This window comes from Rosa chinensis, chromosome 1, assembly GCF_002994745.2.
Source record: "Rosa chinensis cultivar Old Blush chromosome 1, RchiOBHm-V2, whole genome shotgun sequence".
NCBI lineage: Eukaryota > Viridiplantae > Streptophyta > Magnoliopsida > Rosales > Rosaceae > Rosa > Rosa chinensis.
This window is the reverse complement of record NC_037088.1, coordinates 53,865,927-53,889,089: the sequence shown is the minus strand read 5'-3', so window position 1 is coordinate 53,889,089 and position 23,163 is coordinate 53,865,927. Positions and strand designations below refer to the sequence as shown.

The 23,163-nt window shown below is 36.7% G+C and overlaps 2 protein-coding genes across 3 annotated transcripts; both read left to right on the top strand.

The window, feature by feature from the left end:
- The first annotated feature begins 6,553 nt into the window (after positions 1-6,553).
- On the top strand, positions 6,554-9,568 carry LOC112175917 (SHUGOSHIN 2). 2 transcript variants are annotated; one of them, XM_024313663.2, is made up of 12 exons: positions 6,554-6,735; positions 7,275-7,447; positions 7,544-7,581; positions 7,674-7,782; positions 7,892-7,915; positions 8,028-8,096; positions 8,189-8,233; positions 8,336-8,429; positions 8,532-8,589; positions 8,689-8,775; positions 8,852-8,938; positions 9,033-9,568. In XM_024313663.2, exons 1-12 carry the CDS (start codon positions 6,678-6,680, stop codon positions 9,322-9,324), a joined length of 1,134 nt encoding a protein of 377 aa, XP_024169431.1. In that variant the 5' UTR covers positions 6,554-6,677; the 3' UTR covers positions 9,325-9,568. The 2 variants fall into 2 exon arrangements, with proteins under 2 accessions (XP_024169431.1, XP_024169426.1); XM_024313658.2 differs by having other exon boundaries at positions 6,555-6,735; positions 9,030-9,568.
- Positions 9,569-12,692: 3,124 nt separating this feature from the next.
- LOC112182069 (regulatory protein MIG1) lies at positions 12,693-14,145 on the top strand. The gene is made up of 2 exons (XM_024320498.2): positions 12,693-13,084; positions 13,190-14,145. The coding sequence occupies exons 1-2, from the start codon at positions 13,034-13,036 to the stop codon at positions 13,907-13,909; spliced, it is 771 nt and encodes a 256-aa protein (XP_024176266.1). The 5' UTR covers positions 12,693-13,033; the 3' UTR covers positions 13,910-14,145.
- Positions 14,146-23,163: the final 9,018 nt, after the last annotated feature.

Genomic DNA, 23,163 nt, shown 5'->3' with positions numbered 1-23,163 from the left:
TTTTAGTTTTCATGCCCGCAACCCTTTGTCATAAAACCACCTTCGTGGGTTAAAATAAAAGTTCGATGAGGACTATTAAAACAAATGTGCATTTTATTGGATGCAAGTAAAACCCTTATATAGCTTGAGACGTACTCAATCAATGTTTATTGTATGGATACAATTTTGGGTTTAATCATAAAAAGAAAAATGCAATTTTGGTTTTGGGATAATTAAAGATTAATGTGCAAGTTAATACTTGTATTTGTCTTGATAGGCAGAAAAGGTACGATCCATTGTGTTGAGATAGAGAAAGGAAAAGCCGAAGATTACTGGCTTTCTGAGGCTTCAGAATCTATAGCTTTCTTCTTTTGAATATTGAGAATTTCTCTCTTTTGCAATTTTGCATATATATGACTCATACAAAGCTTCTTTCCCATGAAATTAAGGAGAAAACAAACTGCTTTTCTAGCCAAGCCACATAATAAAACACAAAAACAAAGCTTTACGACAAATAAGCAATGAAATGGATTATTTTTGAGTTAGGAAAAGAAGGAATAGAAGCCTTTCCATCGAAACTGTTGGCCTTTTGAAGTGGGAAGATTCTAAAACCAACGAGGAAAGGAAAGAAAATAATAGTCTTGATTATCCAAGTGGGCCACAATAAAGCAAGCTAGAGTCAAATTGAGGTTAAGGTTCTTTGGCCCACGAGGTGACTTTATGACCAACCATGTCTTGCAAATCCCCATTTGTGCGTATTGCACACTTGGGCAATAACTGAGTATTTTTAATTTGAGAAAAATGCATCATCAGTGTCTCAACTCTTGTGCACCGGCCAATTTGATACCCACACTCTTAATGGTATCAATGTGATACCTGAACCCATATTTCACTATCGACGAGGTACTTCTGTCAGATTTCGCTGACGGCTGTGTGAAAAAAGTCACGTGCAAAGCACGTGGGCCCAAAAAAAGGGCAAACACGTCTTTTTACCCACACTCTCAAGCTGTTGAAGTATGAACTCTCTCTCTCTCTCTCTCTCTCTCTCTCTCTCTCTCTCTCTCTCTCTCTCTCTCTCTCTCTCTCCGATAAAAACCTCCACTTTTCCTCCATTTTCAGAATCGTCCAAAGCAACCAATTCTCGGCATAGGCTCTAGGCCTGGCAACAGTGCGGTCACGGGCGGGTTACGGGCGGATTTAACGGGTTGGCGGTCTTAACGGGCTCAACCCGTTATAACCCATTATCTTAACGGGTTGAGCCCGATGGGTTCACGGGTTACCCGTTGGAACCCGTTAAGACCGCTAAGGGTTTTTTTTTTTTTTTTTTTTTTTTAAATTTTAAAATTCTTTTCTGATCAATTACCCACTAAAACCCGTTAATACCTGTTAACAATAAATTGGCATTGAAACCCGTTAAGACCCGCTAACATAAAAATGAATTTATTATTATTATTTTTTTTGCATTTTTTAAAACTCTTTTTCACACCCATTATCTATTAAAACCCTTCTCAAAAATAATAAAAAATGTTTTTATTTTTTATTCTTTTTAAACCCTCTTCCAACTCATTACCCATTAAGGGGGGGTGTATTCAATTAAGAGTCTACAAGATTTTTTTGTATTTTAGAAGTCTATGGGTATTCAACTGAGATTTTAAACAGTCCTTTAAAATCTTGATGTATTCAATTAAGATTTAAAATTATCCATTCAAATCTGCTGATATTCAAAAGTATACATATTTTTAAAGATTTCATTCAATGCTGGATTTTAGAGGATTTTATAGTGCTTTTTATACATATCAAAACTCAAAAACAATCCAACCACTTCCCAAAAGATTTTGATGGATTCTTTCTCACTCAAAAAATGAAGAACCTCTTCACCCAAAAAAATAAATAAATAAAAAGCAGGTCTCAATAGGTGACACTCATTCATTTTGTCTTAGACCTATTTTCCCACTATATATCTTCCTCTGCCTTTGCTCTCATCTAATAATTTTTTATTTTATTTTTATCACTATAGCTCTAGAATCCTTAATCCTTCTAGCTAATGAAGCTCACTTTCAATGCTATTATTAAGATGATACATACACACATGATTCTTTTGTAAATTAGATATGAAATAAATTATGTCATTAGTTTACTACTTTATTTTTTGTGTAACATTTTGGCTAGTTAGTTTTCTCTTATTGTTCATATATCATTATACACAACATAAAGAATGGTAGATTGCCATACTTTCTTGTCATTGATATACCATTATAGTTAGATCCATACATCCATTGCTTAATTAAAGAAGAAGAAGAAAAAAATTAACCTATCAAAAACATCATAAGGATTTGTAAAATCTAAACAAATACTAGTAAATCAATCCATTATAATCAATCAGAGTCCATATAGAATTTAAACAATCCGTGGATTAAGTAAATCCATGAATTAAAAACTCAAACAAAGTCTTTTAAAATCTGAATCGAATACACCCCCCTAAAACTCTTTTTCATTGTTGATTTTCATTAAATCGAACTATCAAAAGTTAATACATATTGGGCTCACAATTCTCAATTTTTAATACATATTGGGTTCACAATTCTCAATTTTTTTTTTCTCTCTTCTAACCGGGCTCGATGGGTTCCGTCGGGCAGCCCGTTTCTGCCCGTTAACTAACGGGTTGTTAACGGTTAGTTAACGGGTTGGCAGCCCATTAACACGTTAAGTTATCGGGCGGAAATAAATGGGTTTTTAGCGGGCGGTAAATGGGCGGTTAACGGGTCATGGGCTGAATTGCCAGGCCTAATAGGCTCTCTCGTCAACTCCTCCTCCACTGCCGGCGACACATCCGCCTTCGCCCATACCCGAATCGACTGGAAGGAGACCCCGGATGCCTATATCTTCAACCCATGACCCTGCCTTTTTTCTCTAGTCGGCTACACCTACAAATCCACTACACAGGCGCAACCAAGTCTCCATCAAATCCAATACCCAAGGGGAAACAAAATGGATCTCAGGACCTCTCCTCCCTCCGACGCCGTTAAAAACTCGTCTTTCCTTCGACCTAATCGCTTCTGCAAAACCCACCAATTCTTCTGGGTTCGTGTATGGAAGAGAGAGAGAGAGAGAGAGAGAGAGAGCAGAGTTCGTATTTCTCTCTAATCATCAAATCCCGGCCGTGCATCCTGGCAGTCAACACATAAGCTTTTCTCGGTGACCAACGCCCAATCTCCTCTCGGTATCAGAACCCAGCGAGGGTATTAGTCATGTCAACCTCTTGGTCTCGACATTGGCACCAAACTCGACCTCGGTGCCCCATCCCTCTTCGCACCTCCCGATCTCGGATTCAATTTCAAGCGGCACCCTCGGCACCTCTGGATCTCAGTTTGTTCGATTGTTCCTAAACTCTTATGTTAAAGCTTGAAGCTTTTAATGTGGGTTTGGATCAATGGGTTTCTCTCAAATTGGAAAATATTCTTCCGTAAGTGATTTCTGGGCAAGCGTTGATTAATGGGTTTTTGATCTAGCTCGTAAGGAAAGAAAGCATAAAGCTTGAGTCTATGTTTACAAATGGTTTTTTGATTTTGAATGATGTCAAATGCCAATTGATTGGAAAATATACTGTTTTCCAGATTTGGTTTTGGTTTGTTATCGGATTTCAATTTTGGTCAAGACTTGCAAGTGGAATTGTTACAATTTAATTTGAACCTCTGAGATTTTTGGGATGGTGGAGCACCTGCATCTGTTTGCTTATGGTTTACAATGGCATTGCATTCATACCATCTGCGTTCTGGGCCCTTATCTTTATCTTTTTCAACCTCACTTTCCCTCATTAATTTGCTTTGTACCCTGTTGAAGGTTTGTGTACAATATGTTGGGTTTTGGTTGTGATTGGAGAACTGGGTTTTGGCTGTGATTAGAGAACTAGATTTTGGTTTAATGGAGCATTGCTTTAGTAAAGTTTGGAACTTTGGATTGAGCTGAAATTGAAATCACATTGAACATTTTGTATGCTTAAACTTAGAGTTGAGGTCGTGGAGGTGGGAGAGGCAGGAGTCGCAGCGGTTCTGGAAAACGACGACGGAGCGAATGGTGGTCATCCCCTATGGAAAATGGCGGGAAATCAAGGTCTGCTAGTCTGGGGTCATTTAAGTCATTTCCTGACATTTTTGGGGTCCACGTGCTTGCCACGTCAGACATATGACGGAGCCGTCAGTGAAATCTGACGAAAGTACCTCGTCGATAGCGAAATATGGGTTCAGGTATCACATTGATACCATTGAGAGTGTGGGTATCAAACTGACCGGTGCACATTAGTTGAGGGACTGTTTGTGGACTTTTCTCTTTTAATTTTGATACAATTTGTTCGATCTTGCTTGGACGGGTGCTAGATGCATTAGTAAGCTAAAATGTTTTATACGTACAATTCACATTCAGTTAGTAAGACGTGTTTTGGAGTGGAAATAAAAAACAAACCATAGAGGCGGAGTGAAAGTGGACAATAAACTGAGCTAGGAGCCTATTTCGCTTAAGAGTATCTCCAACAGTATAAATTGTTTCTTAGTTAAATTTAGCTAAAGTTGTGAAATATAGCTATTAATTTAGCAATGTTGCTCTAGCAATGATAGCTATTTGTAAATAATAACTATATTTTACCAAATCTTAAACTGACATGTGGACAAAAGAAGAGAGAGAAATATAAGTTTTGCTTTAGCTATGTAGGATACTCTAGCTAAATATAGCTAACCATTTTAGCTATATTTAAATTTAACTTACATATAGCTAGTCTATTGGAGCTGAATTTTGCATTAGAAATAGTTATATATAGCTAAAAATTGAGTTTAGCTACTCTGTTGGAGATGCCCTAAAGTATAGGGTTTTTCTAAATGTACCTAGCAAAATTCTTAATGCACCCAACAAATTAATTGATATTTAAATATACTTTTAAATATTGAATTAAACCCAACAAGTTTCCCAAAATACCCACATCTTTAACAAAACTATGCACCCAACACAAACAATCCCATAATTCCTAGCGTTCTTCACCAGCATCACTCTTCCCACAAGACAATGGTTTTGATGTAATGGTCAGGTGAGGCTGGTTTCGTTTAATTGGGTGTGTATTTGAGAGAAGAAAAGGGTATGGAAATGGTCCAATTCAACAATCTTAGCTTCAGAAACTTTTTTGGTTCTTTCATGCCCATGAATCCATGATTGTCTTATCGCTCCACTCTCTGCTCTTTCATTCATCTGTAGGGATTCGACAAGCGAATAGCATCTCTTCCATAGATTCAGGAGTTTGGAGAATACATTGTCGAACTGAAGCTTCATCCAAAAGTGAGTGCTAAAGTACCAGTGATTGTTTATGCTAATCAAGGATGCAACTTCTAGACTCATATTTGGAAGGCGACTTGGATGGCCAAAATGAAGTTATGATGTATTTTTGCAAGATGTCCATGATCAAGGTACTATGAGCATCAAATATTAGAATGGGTAGCAATCTATGGTGGCTGTAGTGAAATGCACTGAAAAAACGTCATACGCTTAGCTAGAACTACAAAGAAGTCTTTTGGCTACTGTAATTGTTGGATATGGATGTCTATCTTATTATAACGAGTTCATAGGCCTCCTTTCATAATAGGATTAACAGCCGTAATCCCATCTTTCCTCCATTATTGCAATTTTTTTTTTTTTTGAAGGGCTGCGATTTGTTTATATGTTTATTCAGTTTGCTGGGTACATGTAATTTGTTTGGGTGGGTATTTTGGGAATAATTGCTGGGTTTGGTTATAAACTTTGAATATAAATAAATTGCTGGGTATATTTAGAAATTTGCTGGGTACATTTAGAAAGATCCAAAATGTATTGACGAGGATGTCGGATCGCTAAAGAAGGTGAATTGTAGTGACAGATGTAGTGTTGAAATTTTCTTTAGTGTTCTTCGTATAAGTGTGGTATCATGTTTAGATAACATTTTCGCTCTTCATGTGTATCCTATGCAGATGAAAAAACTCTTTATTCACCTATTACCAGTCGGTGAGCTGTGACTTGTTGATAAATTATTTTAACATTGTAAAGGTCATTGGTTCGATTCTCATTGATATATGTAAGAGTGAGGTGGGCTATGTGTCTTTTTTTTTAAATGTATCACAATTTTACAGAATTAATGACAAACTTAGACCGAATAAAATTAATAACTCAATAAACACTTAATCCGAAACTGAAAACAAATATATACTTGCAACGTAATATAAAACACAAGAACAGTAAATCACAATTGCTCCATATAATAAGTTAACAACTACAAGCATAGGGAACAGACTAACTCTAAAGTTTAAACTTCTAAAGTCTCAAAAGAAAACTCTCAACATCACAAAACTAGGATTAGGCCCAACATAATCCACTTAATACACTTTACACGTTCCAAAGTCCAAACAAAAAGGAGGATCAGCCAAATCATAGGTCTGGACCATCCTTATCGGCTTCTAAAAAGAGGTTAGGGTCAGCTTGGGAATCTCCCGAGCCTCTCACCTAAATTTACGATTCTACCCTCACTTTAGTCTCTCTCTTTCCCTCCTTATTTCAATTTCCACCGACACCGACGACGCTAAGCTTCTCTATCACACATCTCAGAGCTACTGGGATTTGAGAGAGAGAGAGAGAGAGAGAGAGAGAGAGAGAGGCTCCGGCCGGCGGAGGAGAGCTAGGGTTTGGCCATGGACGCTTTCGTGTTTGATGAATCGGAGAACAGCGGAGCTGGAGCTGGAGCTGGAGGTAAAAATTCCTCTCATTTTGATTTCTTCAAAGAATTTTGTTTTTCATTTTCTTATATCTGGTTCGTCGTTTCGGTCGTTTTTAGGTTAATAGAAATCAAGAACGTGCTTAATTTCGTGTTAACTGAATGAAATTAGCGTTTGATTTTGTGGAATGGATTTAGGGGTTAGGGTTTTTGACGAAACTGTGGTGCTGATTGGGGCTTTATGTAGCTAGGGTTTGTTGTGGTTCTGAGAAGCGTGTGATATCCATTTGTGTTTTCAGGATTAAGTTTCTGTTGAATACGGCACGAATTTGTGGGAGATTGAGATAGAAAGTCTAGTTATGCACTGTGTTTGATTGCTTAGGAAATGAGAGGAAAGTAATGGAATTTAGTTACTTTGACCGGTAGAGCTATTTGGCTTAGTCTGGCAGAGCTTTCTGTAATTCGGAAACTTTTTTCTACCTCTGTATTGGTTTATTGGGCAGCTGATTTGGAATGTGGCTAGTTTATAAGGTTAGGCTGTGTTGAATGATTATGAATTTGGTGTTGGTGTCAGGGACTAAAACTAAAAAGGAGAAGAAGGCAAAGGGATGTTTAGTTGGAAGTGCAAGGAAGACGCTTGGTGATATAAGTAACATTCAGCAGCGGCCAAATAAGCAAGCTATCCAGCATGTGAACCAGCAATTTGATTCACTTACTACCAAGAAGTATGTTGAGAATCTAACCAAGGTGTGTTGCTAGTTTCTACTCTTTTGGTTTATCTCTGAAGTATCTGTAATTATGTAGTTGGCTGAGCTTAATTGGGGTTTTTGAATCTGTTCTCAGGAAAATGTGGCACTGATGAAACTTCTTTCAGACAGAAAGTATCCTTTGTGATTGATTTTGTTCGTTAAGCATTTATCTCTGGTAGATGTTTTCTGATTTAGGTCTGGACTTTTTCCTTAATAGTTGGTAGTAAAGTCATTGAATTGAGCAGAACAGAGTTAGAGAACTTGAGAGCCCATCTTGAGAAAGTACAGCAACAGAATTCTCAACTTGCCCATGCAAACAGCCAGATGTTGGCGGTATGCTGTAGCATGTTTTATTTGTTGATTTTTTTCTTCCAGAAATTCCAAGATGACTGATAACTTGTATCAACCATTCTTGTATTAATATTCTTCTTCAATTTTGTAGGAAGTCACTTCAAGTCGAGATAGGGTAAGTTAAGTTTCTGCTGCTGAAGTTGGAACAGTGCTAATTTCCCTTTACCTTCTATATTATATTTAAGTGAACTGACATGAATCAACAACCATTTCTTGTTTCTTTTCAGCTAAGGATACTTCAACATGCACTTGGATGCCAAAATGCCTTGCTCAAAGTGAGGAAAGTGGAGGAAAAGGTCAGTTTGGCTACTTTTGACTTCATCAGTGTATAAGTCCAAACGGTAATCACATTAGACTTTGTTGCTGAAATCTAAACCCTGTAATGTAGGAGAACGCCAAACAAGTAAGAAATCAAAATACGACAAATGAGAAGGTACTTATGCAGATATCCTATGTGATTGCTTAATGAATTCGGAAGGTGTGGTATGTTTGTTAACCTCATGTAATCTTTACATAATTTATTTCAATACTTCAGGTACGTTCAGCTCGGTGTGTTGAGCCAGGGGAATCCTCACAAGCTGTCAAGGAACATTTTAATACGAACAGGAAACGCCAACCACAAAATCTAGGTAATAATAATAAAAAGACATTCTATTTGAATTTTTGGTGCCTCCTTTTATCAACTGTTTCACATATACTGACCAAGAAAGAATTGTTTCCTTTGCATGCAGCATTAGGCCCTCCTATTGTTGAAGTTGTCCAAAACAACGAGAAGGCTGACAACAAAAGGTTTTTTTCTTTTGTCCATCTTTACTTTCTTTAGTTGTACATGTTTGCTGTGGAATTTCACTTTACATGTGCTGATGTGCATATATGGGTTCCCAATAGACGCTTGAGAAGGCAATCTGCAATCTTTGAAACCGAAGACCAGGAAACAACTGAAGACTCGTTTGAGATTAAAGATGACAATAAAAGGTATTTTAATTCACTTTACGCAATCATGTGTTTTCAGTGAGTTTTCACTTTATTGTGCATTATGGTTTCCTGACAGATGGTTGAGAAGGCAATTGGCAAGTGCTAAAACTGAAGAACTACAAGCAAGTGAAGACTTGTCTGAGAGTAAAAATGAGAACAAAAGGTTTATTACCTTGTGTTTAATTGCTCTCTGCAAGTACATGTTTTCAGTGAGTTTTCACTTTATTTACATGTGCTTTGTGGTTTCTGAATAGAAGTTTGAGAAGGCAATCTGCAAGGTTTAAAACTGAAGAGCCAGAAGTAACTGAAGAAACAAAAGTTACTGAGGACTTATCTGAGATCAATGATGATAATTTTCCTGTTTCTCTTTTGCATAATGATGGGGTTCATGAAAGTGATTCAACATGTCCATTAGTAAAAAAGGAGGATGGGGGAAGATCTGAAGAACAAGAATTTCAAAGATCATCTATAAGGCCACTGCGCCGAGCAGCTGAGAAGGTTAAGTCATACAAGGAAATTCCAATTAATGTGAAGATGCGCCAAGGTTAAGTCATTCTCAAATTAACACGACATTATTCTGCAGCAGAGAAAGTAAATAGGCAATGTCCATGTCCTGTGTTATGTGCTTTTTAGTGTAGCTGCATTATGCTACTACTTCCTTTCCAGGACAGATGCTTCTAACGATGTAAAGATTGAAGATGATAGTTGATAGATGATTTGTTCATTCATAATATTGAAACAAGCTAAGCACTGATAACACAACTCAGTTGTTATACATCTGAGTCAGATTTTCTATGATCTCCTGTCTTTTTTTTAATTTTTTTTTATAAGAGTCTCTCTCTCTCTGATGATTGTTTATTGCTAATCTGTTCCATTGGTTACCCGGAAAGGATGTTACTTTTTTTCAATTGCTTATAGTGATGTGTAGTACATTCTCAAAAAAAATAGTGATGTGTAGTAATCTGGATGTGTTTCACTGTGAAAGCTAGAATTTTGTGATTTAATGGCATTGATCTCTTTCGTGTTTGAAGAAATTAAAGTGGATATGTTTTACTCTTATGAGCATCTCCTTAAGTTGCTTCCAGATATTCAAATTCAAGGTGCATGTAATTGTATTCTGAGCTTCTTTGTTTTTTGTTTTTGTTTTAAACGCTCTTGTTGTAGAAATTAATTTTCTTCTACTTGAATTACATCTGAGCTACTTTGGTTATTTCCAGCCTTTAACAGATAGAAACTTCAGGACATTGATGCCTTACCATAGTATTCATGCTACAGGATGAAGATATTCCTCGTGTTTATAATGCAAAATTTTGTAAGTGATTCTTATGTTGCAAAGGAATGTAAGCACATCTGAGGCGATTATCAAGCATGGTAGGTCTTAGGAATGATGACATCATCTCGAGGTTTTCTGTATCGCTCGATGTGATCTTTATTCTGTATCGTATTTGATGCACACAAACAGTTGACAATATAGCTGGAACTAGCTGCACAAAGGAAGCTACAAAAGACCAGGTAGTGTAGGCCACTGTAATTCTGCCAGAAGTCCTATGTTGTACAATAATTAGGGACCTGGGTTTTACCTGAACTGATTAACAGTTCATGCATTTTCTTATCGTTGTTTTGAGCTGTTCATACTAGTGGAACGTGTCGAAGTTATGCTGTAAATGCAGTAAATAACTGCAGTTAGTTTGCTTGAGGACTTGAACCCCTGTTAATGCTTGACAACTTGAAGTAGCTGTAAAATCTGTTTGATTAGTACTTTAGGAGTTACCTTTCTACAGTTATAACGGAAACGCAAAAAGTATAATCCCTGTATCAGCATCTAGCCTACGCCCGATGTTTCGTTTTTAACAATAATTTCAATTATGACATAGCAGAATATTGTTGTCTATTGGTCTTTAAAGATAAGATTCTGTTGGTTCGTGACTGAAGCACCGGGCTACCTAGAATTATTTGTAAGAACTTCTTTCTTTGCATGTGCAGATCCTAGTGGCAATCTCAATAATAACAAAAATTGCAGCTTCTTGATTAGTACTGCGATCCCAGTCAAAAATAGTTTCCAGATTGGAATATCTCTTTCCCATTTCTTCAATCCAGGAAGCTGTTTCGAAAGCGGATAACAATGTATATCATACTTAGTACTTAAACTGAATAAATGAAATATCGAGAACTATTAAATAAAAGTTCGTATACCATGTTAGACAATCACCGAACTTTTGCGAGATCTTCAAAGTAATGTTACGAGAATGTGAGGCTATGGCCCAGCACCGATCACTTTCTCATTCTCACATGCAAAAGAGAAGCAAATGACAAAAGAGGTCGATTCTTACATCATAATCATCCTCTACAACTCCAATGCCGCGTTAGTGCACGAAGGAAATTGGGAAACAGAGAAAGTATAAATTAAGTGACCAACAAGAGAAAAACAAGCTTGGATTTGACAATAAGTTTGCTTTAGGCCTTTAGATTTAGAATTGTGAGTACCCTCTTGACTTACACAAAGCATATTTTAAACCATGAATGCTATTTCAAAAGAGATCCTACAGAGATTGGTTTAAGTAATAGACCATGTTAGTTTTCACATCTCAAAATTGCTCCAATATATGTGTGAGAATCTAACCCATGATAAGAGGTTGCAACGTAGGATTCAAGTTCATAATCTTCTAGATTTGGAATAGAGAATTCCTTAATCGTTATATAAAGAAATATCACTAGTTTTATACATATAATACTCTTAACTTCTACGTTATTTCTAATATTAAAAAGAGGGATATGAAAACTAATTATTGTTCGTTCTATGTGTGCATGTGAATGTAGATTGAAGCATATGGATGAGGTTTTAAAGATGGTGGACTCATCATTATATGAAGACGCGCAGGTTGGACTATTTTCCAATTTAACAAATAGGAATTGGGAAGCCATTCTCGCTTTTATCTTTTCAAAGAATGGATGGGAACTTGTTACCCTAAAGAGGGTCTCTAGGACCCACCATTATGTCCTTTGCCCATTGTATCTGAAGATCTTTTATGCTCCCTTCTCTGACTGTAAATATGAACTAGGAACTAGGAACTAGGAAGACGCAGTAGATATGCATGCACACATTGTCACATGCTCAGGAATCAGGATTCAGCACAATAAAGAAAAATTGATTTAGTTTTATGACGTAAAAATGACATAAAGCGTTGCCAATTCTACCATCTAGATTGAAGGTTAAATTATCATTAGAAATGAAAATGTTAATAATAGGAGTGCAAATTATTTTTAGTCATTAATGAGTGCAAACTCATTGTTTATCATTCAAAAATCGTAAGAGATTCAAATTTTTAATGTAAAAGTATTAAGAATATTTATCTAATCGTTCTGTTTTATTAAGGAATATTAAAATCCAACTCGGACTTAATTTTAATATGACGTTGCATTGTTGATAATCCAACAAATCCCCACAGCCTAATATTTTTCTGGATCTGTTACTATAAGACAAATACAGCCTAATCCACACAAAATATTCTTGATTATCATGGCCGCAACTTCTTGATTTAGATACTGTTACTAGTTAGTAGAATCAAACTTTGAGGCTTGAGCAATGGTGTGGCAAGTGAAAGAGACAATACTAAATCCTGTCAAGTCTACTATAACAGCACATGCATACATGATACATATACATAACCCATCAAATTTTCCTCCTTAAGAGTCAAAAAGAACACCTGAGCTAAACTTTAAAGAAAACAAAGTGATATAGATCATATGGCTTTAATCATTCATCAAACATGACTTTTCCTTTTAGGCTGAATTTGTGAATGTAGTACAATAGAATTATTTATTTTGAGATTGTAGTTAGCTATAGCTATGTAATCGGTAGTAAATATGTAAATATGGTACATGTGCAATGTGTCCTACTTCTTTTGAATTCGTCACATACGCTCACATGTTACAGAAAAAGGTGGCAGTTTAAGAAGACAAATGAACACCCACTGCAGATTTCCCATTCCCTCCTACAAGGTATGGTCCTGTGCAGAAAGATTCCAATTGTAAAAAAGATATCACTTGGCGCCAATTTGACCTTCTATAAATGCTTTTGGCCTTTTCTGTTTTGTTCAACCTCAAGTTACATGAATAGAAAGACAAGGAGAGAACAAGAAGGAAAAGAAGTAGCTAGAAACCAGCTTGAACCCAAAAAGTACTTGTAAGCCAAGATCCCCACATTACTAGCCTTAACCTTTGAGCCTTTGAGCCTTCGGCATTTCAATCTCTGCAAGTAATGGAAGATCAGTGCAGTCCTTTTAGTTGGGATTTTTGCTATCAGGAAGAGGTAAGCATGTTACATTCTTATGTAAATTCAGGTTCTGCTTAATTTCTCAGGTGCTAAACCCAATTGGCCTTTAGTTTCTGATATTAGTTCTTGAACTGTTGGCAGGGAATAGAAGATCAGTTAAGGCATTCTCTTTTGTACACAACCTTGGAGCTTGAGGCAACAATTGTATCAGCAAAGGAGAAGATTTTGAGGAGAGACGAAGAAGTTGTTCATTTCCAAGATCTCCTTACCAGAGTCCTCAAAGAGAGAGATGAGGCCAGAGCCAAATGCCGAAGTCTAGTGTTGGAGAAGCACATGCTCCAACAACAACTGCAAAAACAACAACAACAACAACAACAGCAACAAGAACAACAAGTGATTGCTCCTCAAAATCATGAGGTTGAGTCGAAAGGCAGTGACTCGAGCAAGCACTACTTTGCTGCTTCGTCCGACTCCGATGAGAACATCATTTCATCTTCAAATGCAGCAGACCCAGTTATCTCACAAGATATCTTAACAAAACTATTAGGTGATCAGAAGCCATTGCCAGAGAAAGGGAAGCTATTACAAGCAGTAATCGATGCTGGCCCGCTCCTCCAAAATCTTCTGCTGGCTGGACCTCTGCCTCAGTGGCAACATCCACCTCCCCAGCTGAAGTCAATTGAGATTCCACCAGTGGCTATTTCTCCTCCAACACCACATCTTCTGCAGCCCCAAGACTCTTGCATTAGTACTAGTAGCAACACTACTTGTTTCGGTAACAAAAGAAGCCTGGTGCATAGTGATGGTTCTGGTTCTGATTCTTCACCCAAGACCAAGTATCAAAAGGTTGTTCTCTATTGACCAACTTGAGTATATGTACTTTTACATGATTTTCTAAGGCTCCCCATCTTTTCATACTGTCAAACAAGCAAAGGTATCAGCATGAAATGGAGGACTACTATGCATGAGCTAGAAATTTTCAGACAACAACCATGTCTTAGAAATGAAATCCTAACTTCTGTAGCATTAGTCGACGAATCAGATGGAGATTTAAAATCTTCTTTTTCATAATTTCTATTGAGTTGCTATAATTTTAATTGGGATCCATAATTGTGCTCATGCTATTTGTTCTTGCTTTATTGATTTTGTGATGCATAAAAGTAGCCTAATGATTGTTAAAGTATAAGCATGACAAACAATCATAAATCTACCCAGAGATTTCCCTTTTGTGAAGCATGCATACCTACCATTCACAATGTCTCTATAATGCTTTTAAAGTCCTAATTAGATTTATGATCAAGCCCTTCATAACTCATCACCAAAAAGGTTTAGCAAGCAATAAGTTCCCATTGCAAGATCAAGTGTATCTGCAATTATATATGATTGGCATAGAGTTCACCCTGCATAGAGGGTTTGGCTAGAGTAATTGCAGTAAGTAAACAAATTAAAGAGGGTAAAGCAGATGTTGCTTTCTCTGGCTTTAGCCATGATAGATGGCTAAAGGTAGGCGTGGTAAGTGAGGCTAACGGTGGACATGTCAAGTGAGGCTAACGATGGCCACATGGTAAGTGAAGCTAGAGGTGGCGTGGCAAGTAAAGTGAGGCTAATGGTACCCACACGGCCACACCCATTTAAACGAGTCTAACAATGTTTCTTCAAGTGAGGCTGAGCACACCAAAATATTCCGTATGTTTTTCCTTACCTCTGAAACCAATTGCGAAATCTTTTTCCCAAAAAAAAAAAAAAAAAAAAAAAATTGTCCCAGACCAGCATTTCCTACCTATAACTGTGACTATACCACATCATTTTTTTGGCTAAATTACATATTCTTATTTTCTCACTCCTAAATAATTGATTTTCAAGCAATTATAGAAATGACAGAACTCAAAAATCTCAAATTTTCTATTTTTTATTTTATGATTTTCTTGATTTGCAACATTGAAAAATCGTAAAAATTAGAAAATTTAATATTTTTGTGAACCTTCACTTGGTACACGTCGCCAAATCATACTCTACCAACAATGAGATTATGACACCAGATAATATCAATAAGGGTATGGTAAAAGTTATAAATAGTCCTTGTGGTTTGGAGTGATGCTTAAAATTAACCCTGTGGTTTAAAAATATTTAATTTTACCCATGTGGTTTGCGAAACTAATTAATATTGGTTCAAATACTATTTTTGACAAAAATCCCTCATATGCAAGAATAAATTTGTCATTTCAATTTAAAATAGTAAAAGAAATTAAATTAAATAGTATTTGAAAAATGAAACTGAAAAAATAGGAGGTTGTGGAATTTTGGTTTTTATTTATTTTAAATTTCATTTCCTATAAAAAAATTTAATTTATTTTGTTTTCGTTTTATTTTTTTATTGAGATAACAAACTTATCCCTACACATGACTAGCACATGGCAAAATTTTTGTCAAAATTAGCTTTTGGACCAACTTTGATCAATTTTGCAAATCACAAGGGTAAATTTAAACATTTTGAAACTATAAGGTTAATATTGAATATCATCCTAAATCACATGGACCATTTGTAACTTTTACCCTATCAATAAAAATGAGTGTTAACAAGATTTGACATGCCACAATTATGAAACCATGTCAAGAGTCAAGACTCCCATTTGACATAATTTGATCTTATGTAAAACATGATTTTTAGGACCTGTTTCAAGTGACTACATTCAAAAACTCTAATTTTGTAATTTTTTAATGATTTTCTTGGTTTGAGACCTTGGAAAAACATAAAAATTAGAAAATACAATACGTTTGTGAACTGTCACACAGAACACTACCTAGAAATCATGTTCCACCAATGGTGAGATTATGGCATAAGAAAATTTCAATAAAATGGGTGTTGGCAAGATTTGGCTTGTTTTCACATGTCATGGCATACAACGAGTGCCAAACCGACCACTTTTTATTCAAAATGACACATGCCATAATTTTCACCATAGATAAAGCATGAATTTTAGACTTGTTCCAAGTAACACACTCAAAAATCTTGAATGGATATTTTTGCTTAATACATGTCCTAAAAATCATGCGCATGCGATACCAATGGGAGATTATGGTACGAGATCATTTCAATAAAAATGGGGTTGACAAGATTTGAAACTTTTTAATATACAATCAAGGCATATCACAAGTGACAAATCATGTCATGACCACTTGTTATTCAAAATGTCCCAAGTCATAATTTCACTAGGGAAAACAAAGAAATGTTGCTAACATTTTCTTGCAATCAGGCTATAAGGAGGTGGGAGATACTGATGCATCACATCACTCCAGAGGAGATTCAACATGCAAGGTCACAGTCTTAGCCAAAAAGGGGATTCGAGGAGGAAAAACACCATGCATCTGTTGAGGGTTTCTCCTATCTTGTGTGGCAATGCCTTGATAGTGGATATCAATTCACTTGCGATATGACACATAGCTTAGTAGATGTAAAAGAAGGAAAGTTTTGTTGTGTCATTGCTAAATTTGACTCCACAAGTAAGATATAATTTCGTACATATACATGACCAGAAATTTATAAGCACGTCCTTACTATTTTTCCTGCTATGACTTGTGTTTTTATAGGTGTTCAATAGATACAACGAAGTGCAGTTAAGACCGATGTTGATAGTGAGCCAATTCGGACCAATGCAGACAGTAAGGCTTCAAAATAGGCGGTAGGTCGGACCTGGGGTCAACTAGTGTAGCGGTGAAGAGACTTTGCTCTCATTTTAAAAAAAATGTCAAAAATTGCAAATGGAATTCAAATTGTTATATGAATTGAAGCATGAAAATCTCATTAAATTGTTAGATTTTCATACTGAGAACTAACAAGTTTCGGAGGCTTTTATACTACATTAGCTATCCGATCTACCTCTATATTGAAAAGGAGACTAGTGATAAGGAAGAGGAAGAGGATGAACCGAGAAGAACGAGGAATGAGCTATTTAGGAAGGATGTAAGGATCAAAACAATGACGCTAATGTCTAGTTTTATTAATTCATACCTTGCTTCGAGAGATTTTTTTTTTTTTTTGAGGTAAAAGGTACTGAAATTTCATTAAGATGAAATGGAGTTACATTCTTTCATGACCAGATCATGAATACAAGCAGGAGGTAAGACCTCCCATGTTTCACGATGAGGTGCTTCATAAGCATAACTAGCAATTTTGTGTGCAATACTATTGCACGATCCGGGTGCAAATAAGAGTTTCACACCTTGCATAGAACTAATATGGGTTCTAATGTCTAGAACCATATTACTAAGTTCAGAGAGATCTTCAGCATCATTGTTAATATATTGGACTGCTAAGAGACAGTCCGTTTCCACTTCCACCTGCTGTTGTTGCAAATGTTCAACATATTTAAGTCCTTTCATAATGGCATATAGCTCAACTTGCTGTGCAGAATTTACATGAAGCACCGGTTCTACAAAAGCAGCCAGAAACCTACCATGTGAGTCTCTAAGCACTCCTCCAACTCCCTCATGAGAAGCATGTGCCCCAAAAGCTCCATCAACATTGAGCTTGGGGATGCTTGCCGGTTTCCACCTCTGCACAACCTTCTGGACCGGACCATTAGGATTGTCTCTGCTTCTAGAGATAAATTAGTGTAAATAGAATGCATTTTAATTCAATTTTTTTTTCTAGGATTTATTTGCTAAAAAAAGAAGAAGATATTTTATTGATTCAATTAAGTTGAGATAGCCTATTGATAAAAAAGAATTAAGACAATCCAGATGCAACATTGTTATATATATATTTTTTTCAGCTCAAAGTTACTGCATTCAATCTTCAAAGTTTAAAATTTAAACATGTTGCCCACAAATTAAGCTCACTAAGAATTACAACATTGTTTGACTTAAAAGTCTTTAAAAGAAAATTTGAAAAGCAAAATAGAAAACAGATGCCAATGCCACTATCTTGTCTTCAACTCTTCATCCACTTCATTAAGATGCCATAACAAGAGTCCCTTAGGCTGCTAATGATTGGACAACGGCAATCTGAGAGGTTTTTGAGGTTTTGAGGCTCCCCAGCTCCATAAGCGACTCACAAAGTTGCTATTTCCCTCTCCTTGCCTCAATTCCCTCTCCTCGACTCTCATCACTCTCAGCTCAACCCTCTCTTCATGATCCAATCGTGCCACTTCTGTGGTGACCATAATCGTGCTTTTTACAGTCGAATGTACATTGAGATAGCCCGTTACCACCGAGCCCACCGTTGAAATGCTGTATTTAACCCGATCAAAGTTTTTGTGCTTCTGTGCTGCCGACGAAACCTGCAAAGGTACAATCCGGTTGACAAACTAGGTGGTCGAAATGACCACTCTCACCGCCATGTTCTGACAATAGCGCATCAGGCGCATTGGAGATGGCCGAGACATTTTCCGAAGCTTTCGTTTCTTGGTTTCTATGAATGTGCATGGATTATATGATTTTAGTATAAGATATAACTAGAATCACCAAATTATAGTATAAAGTATTACCAAAATCATGCTGGTGAATGAATGAATTTCATTTTGTTTACTGTGACAATGACTTTCTTCTTGCCCTTCAAGATATCATCCTATAGAGTAAATCGAGACTTGAGCAGAGCATAGGCCACTCAAGGACTAGACACCTTCAAGCTCCTCCAAACCTTGTAGTTTGCACAATATCTTAGGAGGATTTTTTGCGTGAAGACTGAGTGAAGAAGACGTTGACAAATTTATTCTTACTTAAAATGAAAAACGAAAATATAAAATGAGTTTCAAATAATAAATTTACATTGTATAAGTATTTCCATGACTATTTACCATGAAACTTTACCGTTTCATTTTATTCACACTACTTTTTTTTTTGAAATAGAAGTTGAATTCATTAGATCAACAGCCAAAAAGCTAGAGTCTACTTAATTTCTCGAACATGGCTTGAAGATCATCCTCCTGACACTAGATTTTAGACCACCAACGTACAAAATAGTCATCTTTTGGAGGAGAAAATTTTTGTTGCTCGAAAAGTGAGTAAAAAAAAAAAACGATGACAATTTTATAATTTTTTAAATGAAACATCAAAATATAAAAAAGAAAAGAATAAGAAGATGGTGACGTGATCACACGTAATTGCAACACGTTTATGTGCCTGTAGGCTCAGTATAAGCCACATATTAGGATTCACAATGACCAAAATTGCTAGTTGGTAGAAGATGAAAATGGTGGAATAGTGTTGTATGTGACTAACATCTTGAAAAGTACCATTTCTTTGGGGGCCAAGCTTTTGAAACTTTCACCAATGATGTTTCTATCGATTAAGTTCTTAAACTAATGAAGCATGGGTGGATAAATTGAACTCTCTAGTTTACATGTATTGAATTTTTTTTTATGTTTTTGGTCTGAAATGATACTTCATTAAGCCACAAGGGCAAGAAACAAAGAGAAAACAGGAAGCAGAAACAAACAACACCAGTACATATATTGCATATGTAGGAGACTTTGTGTTACCAATTGCAAATATGAGACTAAAGAGTCGCGAGCTAGTTTATGTTGAACTTTGATTTATGTCTTCTCTCTCTTTGATACTTCACTCAAGACATCCGACTCACCAATCAAAACTCGAAATATCACCTCTCCACTCCGACTTCCAAAAGAAAACCCTCTACCTTGACTCCATTGGCCTTGACCTCAATTACTACCTCCCCGACCTTGTTTACCTCCCTCCCAGGCCTCAAATCAACCATTCTTACACTGGTGGAGGCATGTCTATGTTCACATTTATACAGCAGATTGAGTAACAGATGCTACTGTTGAAACAAAGAGAGTAAAAGACTGGTATGCAGAAATATATGACACTTTCTCAGTTGAATGGCATGAGACACAAGTATTTTTATTCTTCGTTAAAAATAAACTTCATGACGATTATTTTGAGAGATGGATCAGGCAATTAGGAGTTAAAGGTGTGAAGTACTTGACCATTGGCTCAACAATTGGCAAGATTTACAGGAAAAAAACCTCTTTTTGGTTCAAGTAGAGACAACGAAAACTCTGCGACGTGCTATTCTTGCGAAAGGAGCTCAAAACATCAAGTTATTCCAGAAGCTTCGATTCCACATGGGTATTTATGGACTTAGAGAGTACAAATTTGAGGGTGAGACATTTTATATCGCTACATCATCTTAGGGCTTGTTAACGAATATACAAATGGAGCTTAATATCGAAGAATCAGAGATTATTCCAAGAGCTGAAAGAATTTACACAAAATATTTAGTTAATAAATTGTAATTGTGAAATTGATTGCTTGTTTGAACTGAATATGGGATTTTATTGCGAGTTAGGTAAATGATTTGTGGTATTTGGGGATTGTTTGACAAAAAAAAAGAATTAAGACAATCCAGATATAACATTGTTATATGATTCCAAATACTAATGGTATTTCACTACTACAAAAGCTTTCGATCCTTGGTTTCTATAAATGTGCTTGGATTATATGATTTTAGTATAAGATAAAACTAGAATCATCCAATTATAGTATAAGATATAACTAAAATCATGCTGGTGAATGGATGAATTCCATTTCGACTGCCTTCTTGCCCTTTAAGATATTGAGCAAAGCATAGGCCGCTTAAGGACTAAGGACACATTCAAACGCCTCCAAACCTTGTAGTTTGCACAATATCTCTGGAAGATTTTTTGCGTGAAGACTAAGTGAAGAAGACGTTGGCAAATTTATTCTTACATAAATTTAAAAACATGAATATAAAAAGAGTTTAGCAAATAATAAATTTACATTGTACAAGTATTTCCATGACTATTTACCAAGAAACTTTACCGTTTCATTTTTTGGGTATGTTTACAGAATGTGGATGTCGAATTCTTTGTGAATCTTAATTATGTATCTCTGTTGAACCATTAGAATGTGGATGTTGAATTCTCAGTGAATCTTAATTACGTATCATGTTCAAAAAAAAAAGAAAAAGATGGTGACGTGATCAAACGTGTTGTTGCAACACGTTTTTGTGCCTGTAAGCTCGGTATAAGCCACACATTAGGATATTAGAAATGGTAGGATTAAAAATCAAATAAGAAATTGCAGTCACAATGACCAAAATTGCTATTTGGTAGAAGAGTAAAATGGCGGAATAGTGTTGTATGTGATGAACATCTTGAAAAACACCATTTCTTTGGGGGCCAAGCCTTTCAAACTTTCACCAATGATATTTTTATCGATTAAGTTCTTGAGCTAGTAAAGCATGGGTGGATAAATTGAACTCTCTAGTTTACATATGCAAGAGACTTTGTGTTACCAATTGGGAACATATGAGACTAAATAGTCGCGAGCTAATTTATGTTGAACTTTAATTTATGTCTTCTATCTCTTTGATACTTCAATTAAGACATCCGACCCACCAATCAAAACTCAAAATCTCACATTTCTACTCCGACTTCTAAGAGAAAGCCCTCTACCTCGACTCCATTGACTTTGATCTCTATTACTACCTCCCCAACCATGCTCACCTCCCTCCCCGACCTCATATCAACCATTCTTACACCACTCCCTAGTAGGGCTGTAAATAGGCTTGATACAGCTCGTGTTTGATTCGTATTCGACTCGATTTTAGCTCGTTTGGCTCGTGTTCGTAAGATAAATGAGCTAGCTTGAGCTCAATATTAAGCTCGACAAAAAAACGAGCCGAGCTTGAACAATGATATATTCAGGCTATTAGGGCTGGGCTCGGGTCGGGTCGGGCCTGAAAATTAGTGAGACCGAGACCGAACCCGATACTGTCAGTTCGGGCCTGTTCGAGCTTTTTCTGAAATAAAAACCGACAGAAACCGAACCCATTGGGGCCGGTTTGGTTTTCGGACTTTTCGGGCCCAAAATGCCCTGTTCATCAGCTAGCCTATTTTGCCAGTTTTCCAAAGACAGCTTTGGAACTTTTGGACTTCTAGCAGATTTCCCACTCATTTTGGCCCCTGGAAGACTGCAATGCATATCAAATTATAATGCTGTGAAATAAACTCATAACTGTAATCAATTTGCAATAATCAAGTTTAGCCACAGTTTACACTTTACAACACTCAAGAGTCAAGAATACATAATATACATTGTCCAACAGAAAGCAATCCAAATTCTTCACACTGTGGGATGAATTTTGAGAAGCCATCAAAGATTCAAAGTATAGGACTTGCCTGCAAAAATGAGAACACATCCAGTCCAGATAATCAGATTCAGTAGGAGAATATGGCTTCATTCAGATTCAGTAGGAGAATATATAATCTAGCATCAAATTAACACAATAACACAAGAGATTGCAGAACCAACCAAACTTCAATGGAAAAAATTAACCACCAGTCGCCGACTCCAAAGTCCAAACACGTCGTGACCGACTCCAAAGTCCAAACACGTCGTGACCGACGACTAGACGAGGTCCACCGCGTCTTCAAGAGCTTCGACTCCAACGGTGACTGCAAGATCTCAACCTCGAAGCTCGTCCCTGTCCTCAAGGCCCTGCTCCTCTGCTCCAGTGCGTGATGGTCGACCTCGGAAGTCTCTGAGAATCTGAGACAGTCTGAGATCTGGAGGGAGAGTGGCTGATTTCACAGACGAAGACTGGCGGAGGCGCGGAGCCGCTGAGGAGTGAAGGCTGAGAGAGAGAGGAACTGATCAACTGATGGAGGCTGAGAGAGTGAGAGACTAAGAGGCTGAGATCGGGTTCTCTTTAGGGTTAGTCTTGAGTTTTACCGAATTTTCTTTTTCTAAAAATATTTAATATATTAATATAACACCCAATCATAGATAGACAAGTGGCAACTCAGGGTATTTCGGGTCGGGTTCGAGCTTTCGGTCTCTACAAATTTGAGGCCCGAGACCGAACCGATATTTTCAACATCAAAACCGAACCGATTCGGGCTTTTTGGCTCTGTTCGGGTCGGGTTTCGGGTTTTTCGGGTTCGGACGCCCACTCCTATATTCAGCTCGTGTAGCTCGTGAGTAGCTCTAAGTTGTTAAAGCTTGGCTCGTTTGTTAAAGCTCGATTCATGAAAATTTATAGTATAAATAAAAATAAAATTTTTCTAATCTCAAATATTTAATTCTTTCTATTACGTTGGAAAAGAATATGAGAATTTAAGTAAAATATA